General features: G+C 41.7%; 1 protein-coding gene across 1 annotated transcript in view; it reads left to right on the top strand.

Moving 5' to 3' along the window:
• LOC145484200 (E3 ubiquitin-protein ligase UBR2-like) overlaps positions 1-14,339 on the top strand; it is a 36,684-nt gene extending 22,345 nt beyond the window's left edge. Inside the window, exons 28-49 of the mRNA XM_081462830.1 lie at positions 159-207; positions 517-671; positions 1,224-1,326; positions 1,694-1,785; positions 2,628-2,848; positions 3,439-3,589; positions 3,894-4,243; positions 4,860-4,963; positions 5,504-5,561; positions 5,644-5,704; positions 5,964-6,051; positions 6,604-6,659; positions 6,739-6,835; positions 7,949-8,019; positions 8,517-8,700; positions 9,422-9,521; positions 9,818-9,954; positions 10,468-10,609; positions 10,752-10,811; positions 11,355-11,432; positions 12,142-12,414; positions 13,000-14,339. Of these exons, the coding sequence (XP_081318956.1) occupies positions 159-207; positions 517-671; positions 1,224-1,326; positions 1,694-1,785; positions 2,628-2,848; positions 3,439-3,589; positions 3,894-4,243; positions 4,860-4,963; positions 5,504-5,561; positions 5,644-5,704; positions 5,964-6,051; positions 6,604-6,659; positions 6,739-6,835; positions 7,949-8,019; positions 8,517-8,700; positions 9,422-9,521; positions 9,818-9,954; positions 10,468-10,609; positions 10,752-10,811; positions 11,355-11,432; positions 12,142-12,414; positions 13,000-13,141 (2,772 nt within the window). The 3' untranslated portion in view covers positions 13,142-14,339. The remainder of the gene's footprint in view (positions 1-158; positions 208-516; positions 672-1,223; positions 1,327-1,693; positions 1,786-2,627; positions 2,849-3,438; positions 3,590-3,893; positions 4,244-4,859; positions 4,964-5,503; positions 5,562-5,643; positions 5,705-5,963; positions 6,052-6,603; positions 6,660-6,738; positions 6,836-7,948; positions 8,020-8,516; positions 8,701-9,421; positions 9,522-9,817; positions 9,955-10,467; positions 10,610-10,751; positions 10,812-11,354; positions 11,433-12,141; positions 12,415-12,999) is intronic.
• The last annotated feature ends 43 nt before the right edge of the window (positions 14,340-14,382 follow it).

The raw sequence follows: 14,382 nt of genomic DNA on the forward strand, positions 1-14,382 counted from the left end.
AGCACACATAACCACCTTTTGTATTTTGCCAGGTTTTTTGCAGGCTCAACTCCCAAAATAGCAAGCAAAAACATGCAACAAAGAACTTTGCCAGGTTTTATAACCACTCCTCTATTAACTATGGTTAAATTTAGACATCGCACATTTTTCTCCATTAGGCCGAGGAACAGCAAAGAAAGAGGGTGAAAAAGGAAAACGAAGTTAAAGGTATAGCAACTTGTATATTTGTAGTAAGACGTAGGAATTTTAAGCCAATCACAGTTTAGCTCAAGTAGCCCCAGAACTACTGCGCGAGGTATTTACTGCGAGGAGTACTCGAGTTTTATTCTATCAAGGAATCTAATAGGCCAAGGAGAAACAAAAGTCATTACGTCACAGAAATCGTTTCCTGGCTCGGGTTCGCAGACGTTATTTTCGGCGGAGACAAGCGACAGCCGGAAATACGTCTGCGTTCGCAGGCTACGTTGTAGTGGATTAGTTCAAATTTTTTGTGACTGTGCATTGCGCGTTTTCCAGGCGGTCCACCACCCATCCCCCCCGAGTTCTGTACACCGTTCAGCAAGGTGTTGAATGTGTTGTGCTGTAAAACGCTTGTTGGACTCATGAACTCTCTGATTAGAAGAGCAACCACTGCACAACCCAGAGCTGTTACAGATCTCCTGGTACAACAGGTAAGTAGCTGATTATGAGTGTTTCTTATCATTGATTACTAGTGTTGACTGGAGGCAGCGTGGCAGTGTGGATAGGGCGCCGGACTTGAAATCCGGAGTTCGCGGGTTCAAGTCCCGCTCTGACCACTATCTGTTGTTTTTTTCTCGGTAGTCGGTCCCGAGTTCGATTCCTCGGCTACGTTTGTAAATAGCCAACTAGTTTGCCACCGGCCAGTTTGAGGCTTTAACCTTGTTATGTTTGATTTGAATTTTTAACTTCGTATTCTCGGTAGTGGACTGGAACTAGCTTGCAATTGAGGCTCGTGCGGGGGAATATCATTAAAAAGAGATTAATGTCATTTACATTTGAAACGACTCCCCGCATTAGCCTCACTTGCAAGCTAGTTCCAGTCCAACCCTTAGAATACGAATGTGGCTTATTGTTCGGCCCCACGAGCCTTTAGCTATACACTAGCCGAGGGTTACTTAAGATTCTTTTTTATATTTTAGACTGATTTACGTAAGGATCAAAAGAACATGGTGAATATACCATTTTTTGTTTCTCCTCTGTAGGTTCTTCATGTGATTTGTCTTGCTCTTCACGAAGAAAAAAGACACAGGATGAATCAAAAGACTGATGCGTTTAACTTTATTTCCATGGCAACTTCAAAACAAGGTATTTAGGATTTTATGTAACTCTCCCTGTAACCCGACTCTCCGAGTCAAACCGAACGCCGCGGTTTGAATTTGGCGCCGCCGTATCATCCTGACGCATGCGCAGCTCTGACCTTATCACTTCTGACCATTGGCAATCACAAAGACTGTTAGGGTTAATTTTGCAGTTTTGCGCCGTCCTACTAAACGTAGCAGTGGTTTTCAATATGTTGGTTTTGTCCCTAGGAAGGTTTAGCGCTCGAAACGATTTTCCAAATTCGCTGAGGGGTTATTTTCCTTTTATCGAACTTCAAATAAGTTTTCAATGTTTGGTTCATTGTCAAATGTGGGTGTTTCTGACAATGTTTTGTCATGTTCGGTGTTTGTAGATCATCCTCAGTCTCTTCTAGCGTCACTGGAGAGCCTTCAAAGTAGTGAAGTGATCGAGGAACACTCTGCGCAGCTCGACTGGATTATTAAGGTAACTTGTTCACTTGGACTGAGAATCAAAACAAGACTTCTCTGTTGCTGGGTCATCGCGCTACTTGATGGCTTCATGAGTGACTGCTGATACAGTTGGACCCCCGTCATTTCGAACTCAAAACCATTTCCCTCGGATTTTCCCTTCAGTCATTTAGTATCGGCTGTTTCGAACTATTTTTCGTTTCCCCTGTGAGTTCGAAATAGCGGGGTTCAACTGTATTCTCCAAATTTGTCCCCTGCTTTTTTTTTCACACCCTCTGCGATATCTTTGCTATAAATCTGTGCTTCATTATGCAGATGTATGCAAGTGGAGATTAACTATTGAATTGTTATTAATTATCAATTACGAAGATGACGGTGATGGTAATGATAGTGGCGACGACAATGGCAACAACCACGATGATGATGACTATGATATTGATAATGATGATGATGACGATGATATTGATAATGATGACGATGATATTGATAATGATGATGATGATGATGATGATGACGATGACGATGATGATGATGCTGATGATTATGTTATTGTGATCATAACGTTGGTGACTGGCGAGAACCATGATGACAAATACGATGGCGATTACTGACAGAGATTAAATTAGTTATAACCATGACGATATGTTGATGATTAGTGATGAAAATTGACAGTCTACATATGACTAATTGGGAAGAAAATCGAAATCTGGTGCTACTGATAACATTAGTAACAACAACAGTGAAGGATTTCATAATTAAGATAAATGATTCCTCGTCTGTAATAACTGTTTCTGTGATGGTATTTAAGTAGTTCTTGTTTGGGACACTAGGTAATCAAAATTTACTCACTTGTTGTAGACTTTCCACGAGGAGCTCGTTGTGCGTGAACACAAGCCCCAGGGGGTGGGTATTGTGCAGCGTACCCCACTAGAGAGGAGCACTTCACAGGAAGAGGAGAAAGCAAGGAGGGCGAAGCTTGCTCAGGAGAGAAGAGCCAAGATCATGGCACAGATGTCTGCCTTACAGAAAGCATTCATCAAGGAAAATGCTGAATTACTGGCATCAATGGAAACTGAAGGGTATATTTTGAATCTATATTGTATCTTGATAGCTTTTTGAGAGCCTATAGCCTATCACACACGCAAGTGGACAGGTTTAAGTCAATTTGCCATTCTTTCTTCTACCTTGGCGTATGTAAACGGGCGTCTCTCTGTGAGCGCTTAATAGCTTTTATTACAGTTCTCAGCGGTTTGACACACGAGCAGGCATCGGATTGCTAGTATGCCTTCTTAAGCAAAGGATATATTATTATGGCCTCGAATGTTTTAACAGCGATTCTTTCCCCGCATTAGAAGTTACATCCTGAAAAATTCCATACTGATGACGAAGTATACGGAGATCTATATATTTTCAGTGTCTTGGACTGGTTGTTACTTGCACGCGAAAATTTGTAACCCAGCAACAACCAATCAGAGATGCTACACGAATCACGGAACACTACGTCATCAGTATGGAATTTTTGAGTCGAATCTCAGACGTGAAAAATTACAGCGCGAAAGAGACGCGAGTTGTTTACTGCGCTCGTCGCGTCTTACGCTCTTAGTTTAGCATAGGTGAAACTTGACGATAGTTTACTTACGATGTGTTTTATTTACCCCATGTACTGTAGCCCCAACACAGTGGAGCCGAGTGCTGCGCAGAGCAGCGGAGAGAGCTCACAAGAAGAACCAGTAGTACTTGGTGTTCAGCGGTGCTGGAAAGGAATGCGATCTCCGCGCTATGCAACCGAGCCTTGTATTTTGTGCCAAGAACAGCAGGAGGTGAGAAAAACGAGACCGTGTGACATTTAGCTTACAGTTTCTGCCAGAGGTAAAGTGTTAACGACAGAATACTTTCGTGACATTCCCATTTAAACTCCTTTATTTACGTCGTTGGACAGTATTACATAAGACTGTTACGCAGTGAGCTTTGGATACCTGTGTTGTCACGGCGGCAATGACTGTTACCAAGGAAAGGCATAATTCTTTGCAACGAAAGGAAAAAAGAAAATTGATTGTTTGGGAAATTCAATATGGCTGCCGTGATACAAATGTTGAGATGAATTTTTTAATTTTCTGTTGGCAGGTCAACAGTGATGGGCGAGCCATCGTTATGGCCTCTTTCGTCCAGCGCTCGACCGTGTTGTCTCGTTCCCGCGGGAAGATGTTCGACAACGGTGACGAGCTGGACCCGCTGTACACCCCAGGGGACCAGTACTGGGGCGTTCATGTCAGCAGCTGTGGTCACATGATGCACAGTGACTGCTGGCAGGGATTTTACACGTCTGTTGTAGTGAAGGAACGAAGAGCTTTGCGTCTTGGCCAGCATTTTAGTGTGGATGTCACTAGACGAGAGTACCTGTGTCCACTGTGTGGGTGCATCAGCAACAGTGTTCTGCCTGTATTACCTGCACTGTTTAGCGGACGGGGAGAGGGGTAAGGATTGAATTGTCACTCTAAAGAAATTCTGATATGAGAGGAATGGTATAAACCAAATTTCTATCAATTCTCGGCATTTTGCAGAGTCAAAAAAAAAAAAGGTTAAGTCTGCATGCGAGTCTGTAGCGACTAGGAGTATTTCTACCTCCCTCTGGATGGGGGGAGAGGGGGCAGAGTCAACGTTTTAGCAAAATGTACGTGCTTCAAAGTCTCATTTAACCAACAAGTACCATCCCAAAAAATATTGTGTACCTTGCTAATTTGTAAGTGGATTATTCCCAACCAAATTTTATCAGTAACCGTCGAAGAAAATTGCGCTCGTTGTCTGTCAGCTGTTTTTCGCTTTCATGGTCGAATGAAAACTAAGCGTCAGAATGACTGAGTTCCCCTGTATGCCACAACTTCTTCTTTAATAATAATGAAAATAAGATTGGATTTATATAGTGCTGCAATTATAAAATATGCTAAAGCGCTTTACAATGTAAAATTAACATTAAAGTAAAAATATAAGAAAAATGTATTTATAATACAATCAGAAAAAAGACGTTTTTTTCGGGGTTACGTCACCCTCTCTATTTGTCCATAAAGTGTGCATTTTTTAATTTCACTACAGTGTCGAGGAAGTTACAAGTCCAGAATTTTTAAGCAGTGTACAGGATTTGGTGTCGTCAAATCTCAGTTTGTTATCCGATGAAGATGAAAAGAAAGGAAAGAAAGGTAAATTTTAGCCAGCAAGCAGGCAGTTCGCGGGGAAAGAAAAAAGAAGGAAAGAAAAAACGTGATAATCTCTCCTGTCTCTGAAATCTTTCACCCGCAGTTCAAATATATAGGGTTTCATACATTCACTTGTGAATAAACCAAAGAATAACAAGGACGGGACAGGAGAGACTGATTACGAACTACGAACACAAGTCGTCACGCTGCATTTTTCAAAACGAATCATGCGTGACCTAGGGCTAAAAAATCTAACTCTTTAATTTGTTACCCTTTACTTTCTTTCGTACAATTTTAAGACTTTCTGTTATCTAGGAGAAAAAAAAAAATCATTCATTCTTGAAGCCCTTTTCGTGTTTGCATGTAACACTTCTGAGATCTTGAAATCGAATTTCCTCTGACCTGAGCGAAAAAATATCGCGTGCTTCTGTTAAGGATTTTGAAATAAATATCGAAGGCCAGGTACACAAATAATTGTTTCTCAAATCTTGGTTTTAATTGACTTTCTTCCAACTTATTGTATTATGATTATGTTCCATGCAGTCTTATCTCCAGTTCCCGAGAGGTTCCAAGCAGTATTTCAAAATCTTCTGAAAACTGGGTAAGTTGTGAACTTAAGTTGTGTTCTTTTTGTAGATAGTTCCCTTATTCACTAACATACAACTGTTATTACATTTGTCCAGAACGAAGTTTTCTGACGATCTGAAGGAAATGATGAAGGTTTTCTCGCAGTCTTGTTTTACGGTGAGTGGTAGCCTTTGTAGCAAGCGTTTCCATGGGGTTTGGAAGCAACGAAAGACCGAGGAACGGGATTTTCGGTGTCTTGTCTGCGCGGAAAATGGGGCGAGAACCAAAAAAAAGAGAGAGGGGGGGAGGAGTACTCTGCAGAGACTTCTGGAAGAGTTTTGAAATAACACACCTAAATTCCCTTCAGTAAATTTTACATGCTACCAACTACATTCTTAATGGCTAAAGAAAAGAGCTTACTGAATTTTCCTGTCAGGTTGGTTTGGGTGTTGACCCTAATGAAGATGACAGACGTGTTCCTCTGCTGGTGTTGGAAGCGTGCACTTACACCATACAAAGTGGAGGTACGTACGCGTTCTGCGTTCGTATTGAACTCGTTTTGCGTTCGCGCTGAATACGTCTTGCGTTCCTATTGAACCAGTTTTGGAGTGGTATTGACTGCTTAGATTGAACGATGTTAACTGCGGAAATGAAAGTGAAATGAAGACGTGACCGTCGCAGTTGTAATCGCAATTTAAGCAATTGCCAATGAAGCACGAAAAAGGATTTCGGGGCCTCAACGGATATTGAACCCATGCGCTGTGCTTTAGCGCAGCAGTGCTCAACCAGCTGAGCTATTAAGACCCATACATTGAGAGCAGACCAAGTTATCGAGTTCATCTCGACCCGTGAAAGGAACAAAACTTTCGTTCCTGGCATAGGTTCTTTCGTTTTTGGCATAGATTGAAAATGTGAACTGCGGAAATACAAATGAAACATCTTCACATCTTCATTTCATTTGTACTGACTGCGTTTTGCTCGCTTATTGACATGTTTGCATTTGCTGATTGTGCACGTTTGATTTTGGTATGCGGTACATTTCATGTGGACTAATTTGCTTTCTTTTCTGTTGCCAGAGAGTGCTCTAAGAACAAATTGCCAACCTCTTTTTTCAGGACTTACAACTCGCCAGGTAACATTTCTACAGAACAGATATTTCATCCAACCATTGCAGTCACATAAATGTCAGTATGATTGTTTTATTTTTGCAGTCTCAGTGTATGGCGGCCTTAACGCGTCTTGCTGCAGTTGTGTCGGGGATCTCTCCCAGCAAAGTCGTTCAACGCCACTGTCTTCGATTGCTGTCCGGTAAGTTCACCAATCAAATCACAACTTGTAATCTTATTTCGAGGTCGACGCGCATTTCCTTGCCCAGCCCCACTGGTTAACGCGGCTGGTGGGACCCAGAATCGGCAGGTCCTGGGTGCAAGCTTTAGCCAGCGTTACTGCGTTATGCTGTGGAGAGAAAAACAACTAATAAACACAAGCCTTTCTTCTCACGGATGAGTACACGGTGAATAAGCCTCTTGGGCAGATCTGGGGCGGGGGGTGGGGGGGTTCTAAATTAAAATATATGAGACTTTATAGCGCGCTGACTTGGAGTCAGAATGTCGGAAAGTCTCGATTTTAAAACTTTTCTAGGGGAGGACGCTCCCGGAAACCCTACGGGGGACCCCGTCTCTAAAAAGCTGTATCCGCCCCAGGGCCTTATGTGTGATTACGTGTCAGTTGCTCAAGCACATTTGAAAGATCAAGCAGATTACAGATGAATATTCTTTTATCCATGCTTCTTTGATGGAGTGCAGGAATTGTCACATCGAATGCAAGTCTTCGTGGGGAAACAAGCCGGCCAGTGTTTGCCTTAAAATATGGATAAGGCTATGATTAGAAAACCTGACAAGATAATGGGCAGTAACATGAAATGTCCTTACTTTATACTAATAAAACTTATTGCACTTACTGTAACAGTTAATACCAACCTTTTTAAGAAGAGAAAATGTCAACATAGAGTGTTTTCACATGATTTCACGGCAGCCATAGTGGCGTCTCAAAACAATGAAACGGCGCCATTCCAAACCAGTCCTCTCGGGGTTGAACTCCGTTCTTAAAAACTTCCTTTTGTTTCATGGCTGCTGTTCACGTAAGTGGAAACGCTCTATAATCTTCAAGACTGTATTTTTTGTCTTCCCGATGTCAGATAAGTCCAGGATTGAACACTAATGAGATTCAAATTCCTTATGATAAGTGTCCTCATTGGTAAAAAGTCATCAAAACACACACAGTTCTGTCAAATATGAAGTAACACGAAAATGTCAAATAACCCTCCTAAATATGAAGTTCTAATTAAACAATACTTAAGTTCATTCCAGGACATAAGTGGCCGATGTATTAGTATGCTAACTTTTCAATTCTTGGTTCCAGTCCTAACTCCTGACGCGGTTCCAGGTGATGAGGGTCCCTCCCTCCTGGAATTGGATTTGTTCAGTTTAATGGTTAGTAAACTTCGTTCTTTATCGACTAGAACATTGTACATTCACCGTTACTGAAGCTCTTCTTCCCCCTTAGAGATAGCTCGCTCTTTACGAACCTGAGGGGGAGGGGGTGGGGGGAAAGTAATGTTTTTGTTCCGTGAGATAAGACGTTCAGATTGTACTGTGCATTGTACTGTAATTGTACCGTGTTTTACATGGTCTGTACAAAACTTTCAGTGTTTGATTCGTCTACTTCAGAGCTCGCTTTCTGTTCATAGTGAGTTGTGGAAGGACTGTCGATTCTTACTTCATGGCTTACAACATCGCTTTCTTTACAATCAAAATTTGAACCCAGCCCTTTTCGAGCTACAAATTTCTATATTTTCATCTCTTTGGTTTGCCAAGTTTTTCTTCATAGCACTTGTTCTTTGAAATCTTTAGAAACGCTTGACTTAATGACACGATCAAGTATCCGATCTATTCCAGTTCATTTATTGTCAATTCTAATTTGTTTCCAGGTAAAGCTCCGCCTGGCGCTACCGAGCATGTTACATCAGGAGTCTGGTGATGGGGGCGCGTCACCTGTCTTGAAGAGCATTGTGGGTCTAAACTCTCCAGTTACAATTGATCAGAGTGTGTTTCAGCTGACATTGATGGCGCGTGTTGTTCAAATTCTTCTCAGTACTTCCCCTGATCTGCCAAGTAAGAGTTGAGCACTTTCTGATGTCATTCATCAGTTTGTTCCACGAAGAAGTCAAAGCTATGTGTAGGAAGGCAATCATAACCGGGACGGTGGTTTGGAAATCTGACCTTAATCGGCGGAGATGTTTTGCGATTTAATTTCTCCTTGTTCTCCTTAGTTTTAGTTTCGATTGAGCAGATTTTCGCAGTATAATACACGGCTTCCTCACTCTCTAAAAAACATGCACAGTATACGTGCGTGAAACAAAACGCGGTTTTCAATTCCTTGAAAAGAAATGATGACACTGTTAAGATGAGTAATCTATTAATTACGGCATTCATCTAATTTTATACTGTGGTCCTAGTAGGGAACTTAGGGATACGGGGTATGTAGGTAAATAATTGACCGGACTCAGGATATTTGGGGGAAAAATTAATGGGATGTGGGATTTTAAGATAAGATAAAACGGGATATGGAGTGGGAAAATCATTAATTTTTGCAACTGGAATAAACGGGATACAGAATATTTTGGCCAAAATTTAACGGGATGTGTGATATTTAGGACCCCGCCCCATGGCTAATGGCTTGAGACCACGAAGCCTTTTCTTTTTAGCCAGTCAGGCTGAGCGAACGTGGAATACAAACTGTAGAGAACCATCAAAATGTTATAACCGCATGACGCGACAAACGACTCAAGTGCTGCTAGTAATTTGCCTCACTTCACAGCTCATTATTTGGTAGGTGCTGAAAACGAAGATGAATCAATGGACCAGGAAGAGCCTCGTGAAAACGAGACTGCTAATTTGGCTGCCCTGTGGGGTAAACTGAGGCACTGGGCCGGGTGAGTGAGAATCAGATCTGGCTGTCTGCTAAATTTGCTCCCTTGTAGTTGATGTTGCTACCCTCAAATCTTCAAGGCCTGCAAGACCATACCGCCGTTTCTTGAGAGAAATGATCAGTTTTCAAATCAGAAAGTAAACAGTGTACACAATCATAGAGAAAATACCCTGCCCATATCTGCATCATAACAGACCTTGTACAAAGTGGAAGGAAACATCTAGAGAGTTTTTTTTGCCTTAAACATGCTTATTTTGAAATCATGTGACCTACATGTATTTTATGGCTACTTTGTTCTAGTTCCCAGTCCGCTACTCCACACCCCATGCCACTGGAGCTTCTTGGTCACGCGAAAACACAGTTGTTACCATTCCTCCGCTGTTCAGCTTTGTTCTTCCATTTCCTGACCGAAATTCCAGGACCAGCACTCTTGAAAGGTAAACGATGAACGGATTAGCGTAATGTCGGGTTGGCTTGTAGTGAATGAACTGTAGCTGTCACAGGAAGCGTGGTGATGTAATGGCGGGTAAGGGCGCTGGACTCCAGATCGAGCGGTCCGGGTTCGAGCCCTGGCCGAGGTCATTACATTTTATTCTTGGGCAAGACACTTTACTCTCACAGTGCCTGTCTCCACACAGGTGTATAAATGAGAACTGGTGAATTGCTACAGCCACATTACATGGCAAAATGCTAAATTAATGGGTGATGGACTAGCATTCCATCTAGGGAGAGTAATAATGCTATAGTCGTTTTACACTGCATAAATCGAAGGGACGTACCGGCCCAAATGAACTACCCAGTTTGTCCAATCCGTCGTATTTGAACTGACTTTTTGACACTTTGTATTGTACTTTGAGTTGTCCAAAGCACATGCTAAGTTTGGTAAAGCAATTCATGAAAGTTAGAGGGCCTATTTTCCCCATGTAATTCATGTACCTCTTTTTACCCAGATCCCAACCGGCCGTCACTGTCCGAGGAGCTGGAGATCTTGAGCCGATACCTTTCAGTGCCTAAAGACACGACCTGCTTATTGCAGTGGAATCACGACAGTGCTTGTATAAGCTCGTCCACTATCTCTACCACCATCAAAAGGTTAGCGTACTTATGAATGAAAGAGCGGTTTTTTTAAATTAAAACTAACGAAATGGTTCCCTTACATTTTAGCCTCAAAACTCGACTTACAGCCGTAAACTGATTATTAGTTTTATTTACCTATTTTGCTCTCTTTTAACAGATGGTGCAGTCACGAACAAGTCAAGAAAACTTTGGCTACTGCTGGAGTGGAATCTCTTGGGTGAGTGAAAAGACAATCGCATCTGATTCTATATGTCCGCTGGCAGAGTTGACTTGAAAATGAATTGTTATTTAAAGTAGGAATCTTGTGACTGATGCTACACAGAATTTCCACCCAGTTTTGAAGTTTTACACGTGTATTTTTGGCAGATTAAACCTCAGGTTACAACTTTACTACTCGTATCGCTCAATTCTCTTGCAAATGTTTTTTTGTGATGTCAACCAAGATGTCCAGTCCTCTGCCGCGCGAACGCCTAACACTTCACATAAATTATTCTACAAAACGACGAAATTTATCAACTTAACCTTCTTTGTTGTGTCGGTCTCAGAACCTTCCTCCAGGTAATCAGCTTTTAATTCCAAGTAGAAGCAAGAAAAGTTCGGCTTAGTTCGCTTTGTACGTAAAACGTGAAATTTGGTCATCGCGTTGTCAGCGGTAGACGGTAAAGAATTGTATCAAGAATTATATCGTACGTGCACAGCCACTGCACTGCGCTATGTAACCTTATAGCAGTTACTTATGACCTGGACGTTTTCTTTTCAGTTATTCTATTGAACCCAATCATTTGCTGAAGATTCCTGTGGACTATAGTGAGCTTATCAACGAAGCTTCAATGTTTACGTAAGTTTTTTGAGATTTGCGTTAACTGTGCTTTTTTTCTGTTTTAAGAAACTGGTTTGTGCAGTGCTTCATTTTAGTGTGATTGTTTTACTTTTGCTGAGAAAGTTCTTGTCACTGAGCACGTTTTAAAGGACCTTAATCGATTATGAACAATTGCTGGCAAGCACTCCATCCACAGCATTTTCTGTGATATAGTAATTACGGATCTCCCAAGTGTAATCGTTTATCTAACTTTATCCTTGCAATCTCAAGGGCAAACCCATTGAAACTTCACATGGGGCTTTCTTGATATTTGTTTCATTTACTTGGTTATTTGGCTCAAATTGTCAAATTGAATGCAAAATGACACGTTCGAACGGAGGTCGTCTGCCAAGAAATAATAATAATAATAATAATAATAATAATAATGATAATAATAATAATAATAATAATAATGACTTAATTAACGTGTCAAATACATCTAGAAGTGGAGAATCCCCACTGCTAATAGGGGATACCCAACTAAAACTATCTAAAAATAATATACATAAAAGTCCTATAAGAGAAATTAAAATTATGAGTTACAAAGATGGCAGCCACTACATCCACAAATTGTTAACCCGCCATATTGTTTTGATTTGGAAGAAGCTGTTCTTCACAAAAACCTTTAAGTACCCTCCACCCAGGTATGTTGAAGAATTTCAGAACGCCAATTTTTGTTCTTACTCAGGTGCCCAAATTCTGATGGTGACGATAGCCGTGCGCCGGCGCTTTGTCTGATCTGCGGTGAAATGCTCTGCTCTCAAAGCTACTGCTGCCAAACAGAAGTTGACGGAGACAAAGTCGGCGCCTGTGCTGCGCATGCTCTGAAGTGCGGTGCAGGGGTGGGCGTGTTTCTGCGCGTACGTGAATGTCAGATCCTGCTGATGGCCAACAAGAACAAAGGATGCTTTTATCCTCCGCCGTATCTAGATGCATATGGAGAGACCGACCAGGGACTGAGGTAATAATAATGCATTTGCACGTTCAATGATTTTCAACTTTAAGTTTCACTTCTTTTACTGATAAAGATGACTCTTGCTCGCATCTGCAGAGAAATGCCGAAGAGAGAGAGAAAGAGCGCCGGTTTTCTGTAACTTTTATTGACTTTCATCAGCGCACGGTCAAACCGTTTAGTGAGTTGCCACGCAACGCCTTTCCTCAGTAATGTAGAGAGGCGTTGCGTGACAGGTGCACTGGAGACTTGACCAAACGAGCTGAGAGTTTGCGAGAGTTGATAATTCGCGTCGTTCGACTGTATGAGCAGTTTCAAATTCGGTGAGAACGCACAGGAGCCAGAAAGAGGTCAAAAGAACGGTCGACTCTCCTCAACTCTTCTTGTCTGATCTTCCCTTAACTTGTTATAGAAAACAGATCTAACAGTCTAATAGTAAGAGAATTACAGATTGTTCCAAGGCGAAACGTCCGGGAAAAGAATAACTCCAAGTTTAATGTTAACCCTTCCCAGGAAACACGAAAATCTGAGAGAGGATTTTACGTAAAATTTGTTCTGTTGTTAACAGCTTCGCTCGATTTTCTTTCTTGACAGGCGGGGTAATCCCCTTTATCTTTGCCCTGATCGATATCGCAAGCTGGAGAAGCTTTGGTTGAACCACTCAGTCGCCGAGGAAGTTGCGCACTGCCTGGAATCCAATAGAAACTTGTTGTCAATTGACTGGACGAATCTGTGACGGAGCTGCGTCACGCCATCTTGAAGAATTTAGCGTAATTATCGCAATCCGTCTGAATCCTTCCCTTATCTTGACCATCCTTGGTCCTTTTTGGGTCATTATGATGTCTTGGACGTTTTCCTACTTAAATTAACTATTTTAATTTTCCTTCGATTTAATGGAATGCGGCTTCTTGTGGATATGAATGACTACGGTATTAAAACCGCTTGGAAGTCCGGAGATAAACTGTTGCCTCACAGCTTGAGGAATGAGAGAAAGACCGAAAAAGTAACCGCTGGGAAAAACAGTGGAAAACGCTGTAAACGTATACTGCTAGCAGTTTCTCATTTTTCTTTGTTCTTCGAATGATGCAAAAGAAAGCGCGTGAGGAAAAGGCTGCGCGCATGATGGCTGAAAAGCACGCTTTCTCGTTGGCAAATTTCGTAAGACCTTTTTTCTTACGCGCTTTCCTTTGCGTCACGCTCGGCGAACTAAGTAAACAGATAGGCTGCTCGTAATCTAATTTAAATTTGATCGCTCATCAAAAAAGTTTGCAATTTCAACAGTTCTCTTTCTCAACGCAGTCAATTCTTTCCCCGTTCGAGAGACGTGTAAGATTCCACCGAAATTCCATTCTGATGACGTAAGTGTCTGGAGCTCAGTATGGTATTTTTCGGGTCCAGTCTCGAGCGAGGAAATAATTGAGCGAGGGAAGAAAGACTACAGCGTGGAGTCAGCGTGGCCGAGTGGTTAGAGCGCCGGACTTGAAATCTGGACGTGTCGGGTTCGAGTGCCCTTCTGGCCACTAGCTGATGCTGTTCATCCCCTTAGCCACGTTAGTCTAAGAAAGCTTGCCTGTACTTATAGGCAACTGGTCTGACTCCTGCCATTATTTTAAGCCATGTTATGTTGATTTATGATATTTGTTTCACGGCTTGTTTCCATTGCCTCCTTGGGGAGTGGTCAATTTTTTTTCAGTCAGGTCAGTAATTGTAAATAATTGACTATTGTTTTGCAAAACACGCGGACTTACACACTTGCTGCAACAGGGTATATAATGTGACGATTTACATTTTTAATTTTTTTCTGTGCGGGAAATTTACATTGCTTCATTTTTGGAGTGGTGTGTTACAAAAAAAAACTGCTTGAATGGATGTGTAAATAATATCCGAATTATTAAACGTTTGCATTGCGCGATTTTATTAGAGTTATATGAAGTGCTTAGTAATAACATTTTTGACTCTTCACTGGCATTTCACAAA

Source organism: Orbicella franksi, chromosome 4 (assembly GCF_964199315.1).
Source record: "Orbicella franksi chromosome 4, jaOrbFran1.1, whole genome shotgun sequence".
Taxonomy (NCBI): Eukaryota; Metazoa; Cnidaria; class Anthozoa; order Scleractinia; family Merulinidae; genus Orbicella; species Orbicella franksi.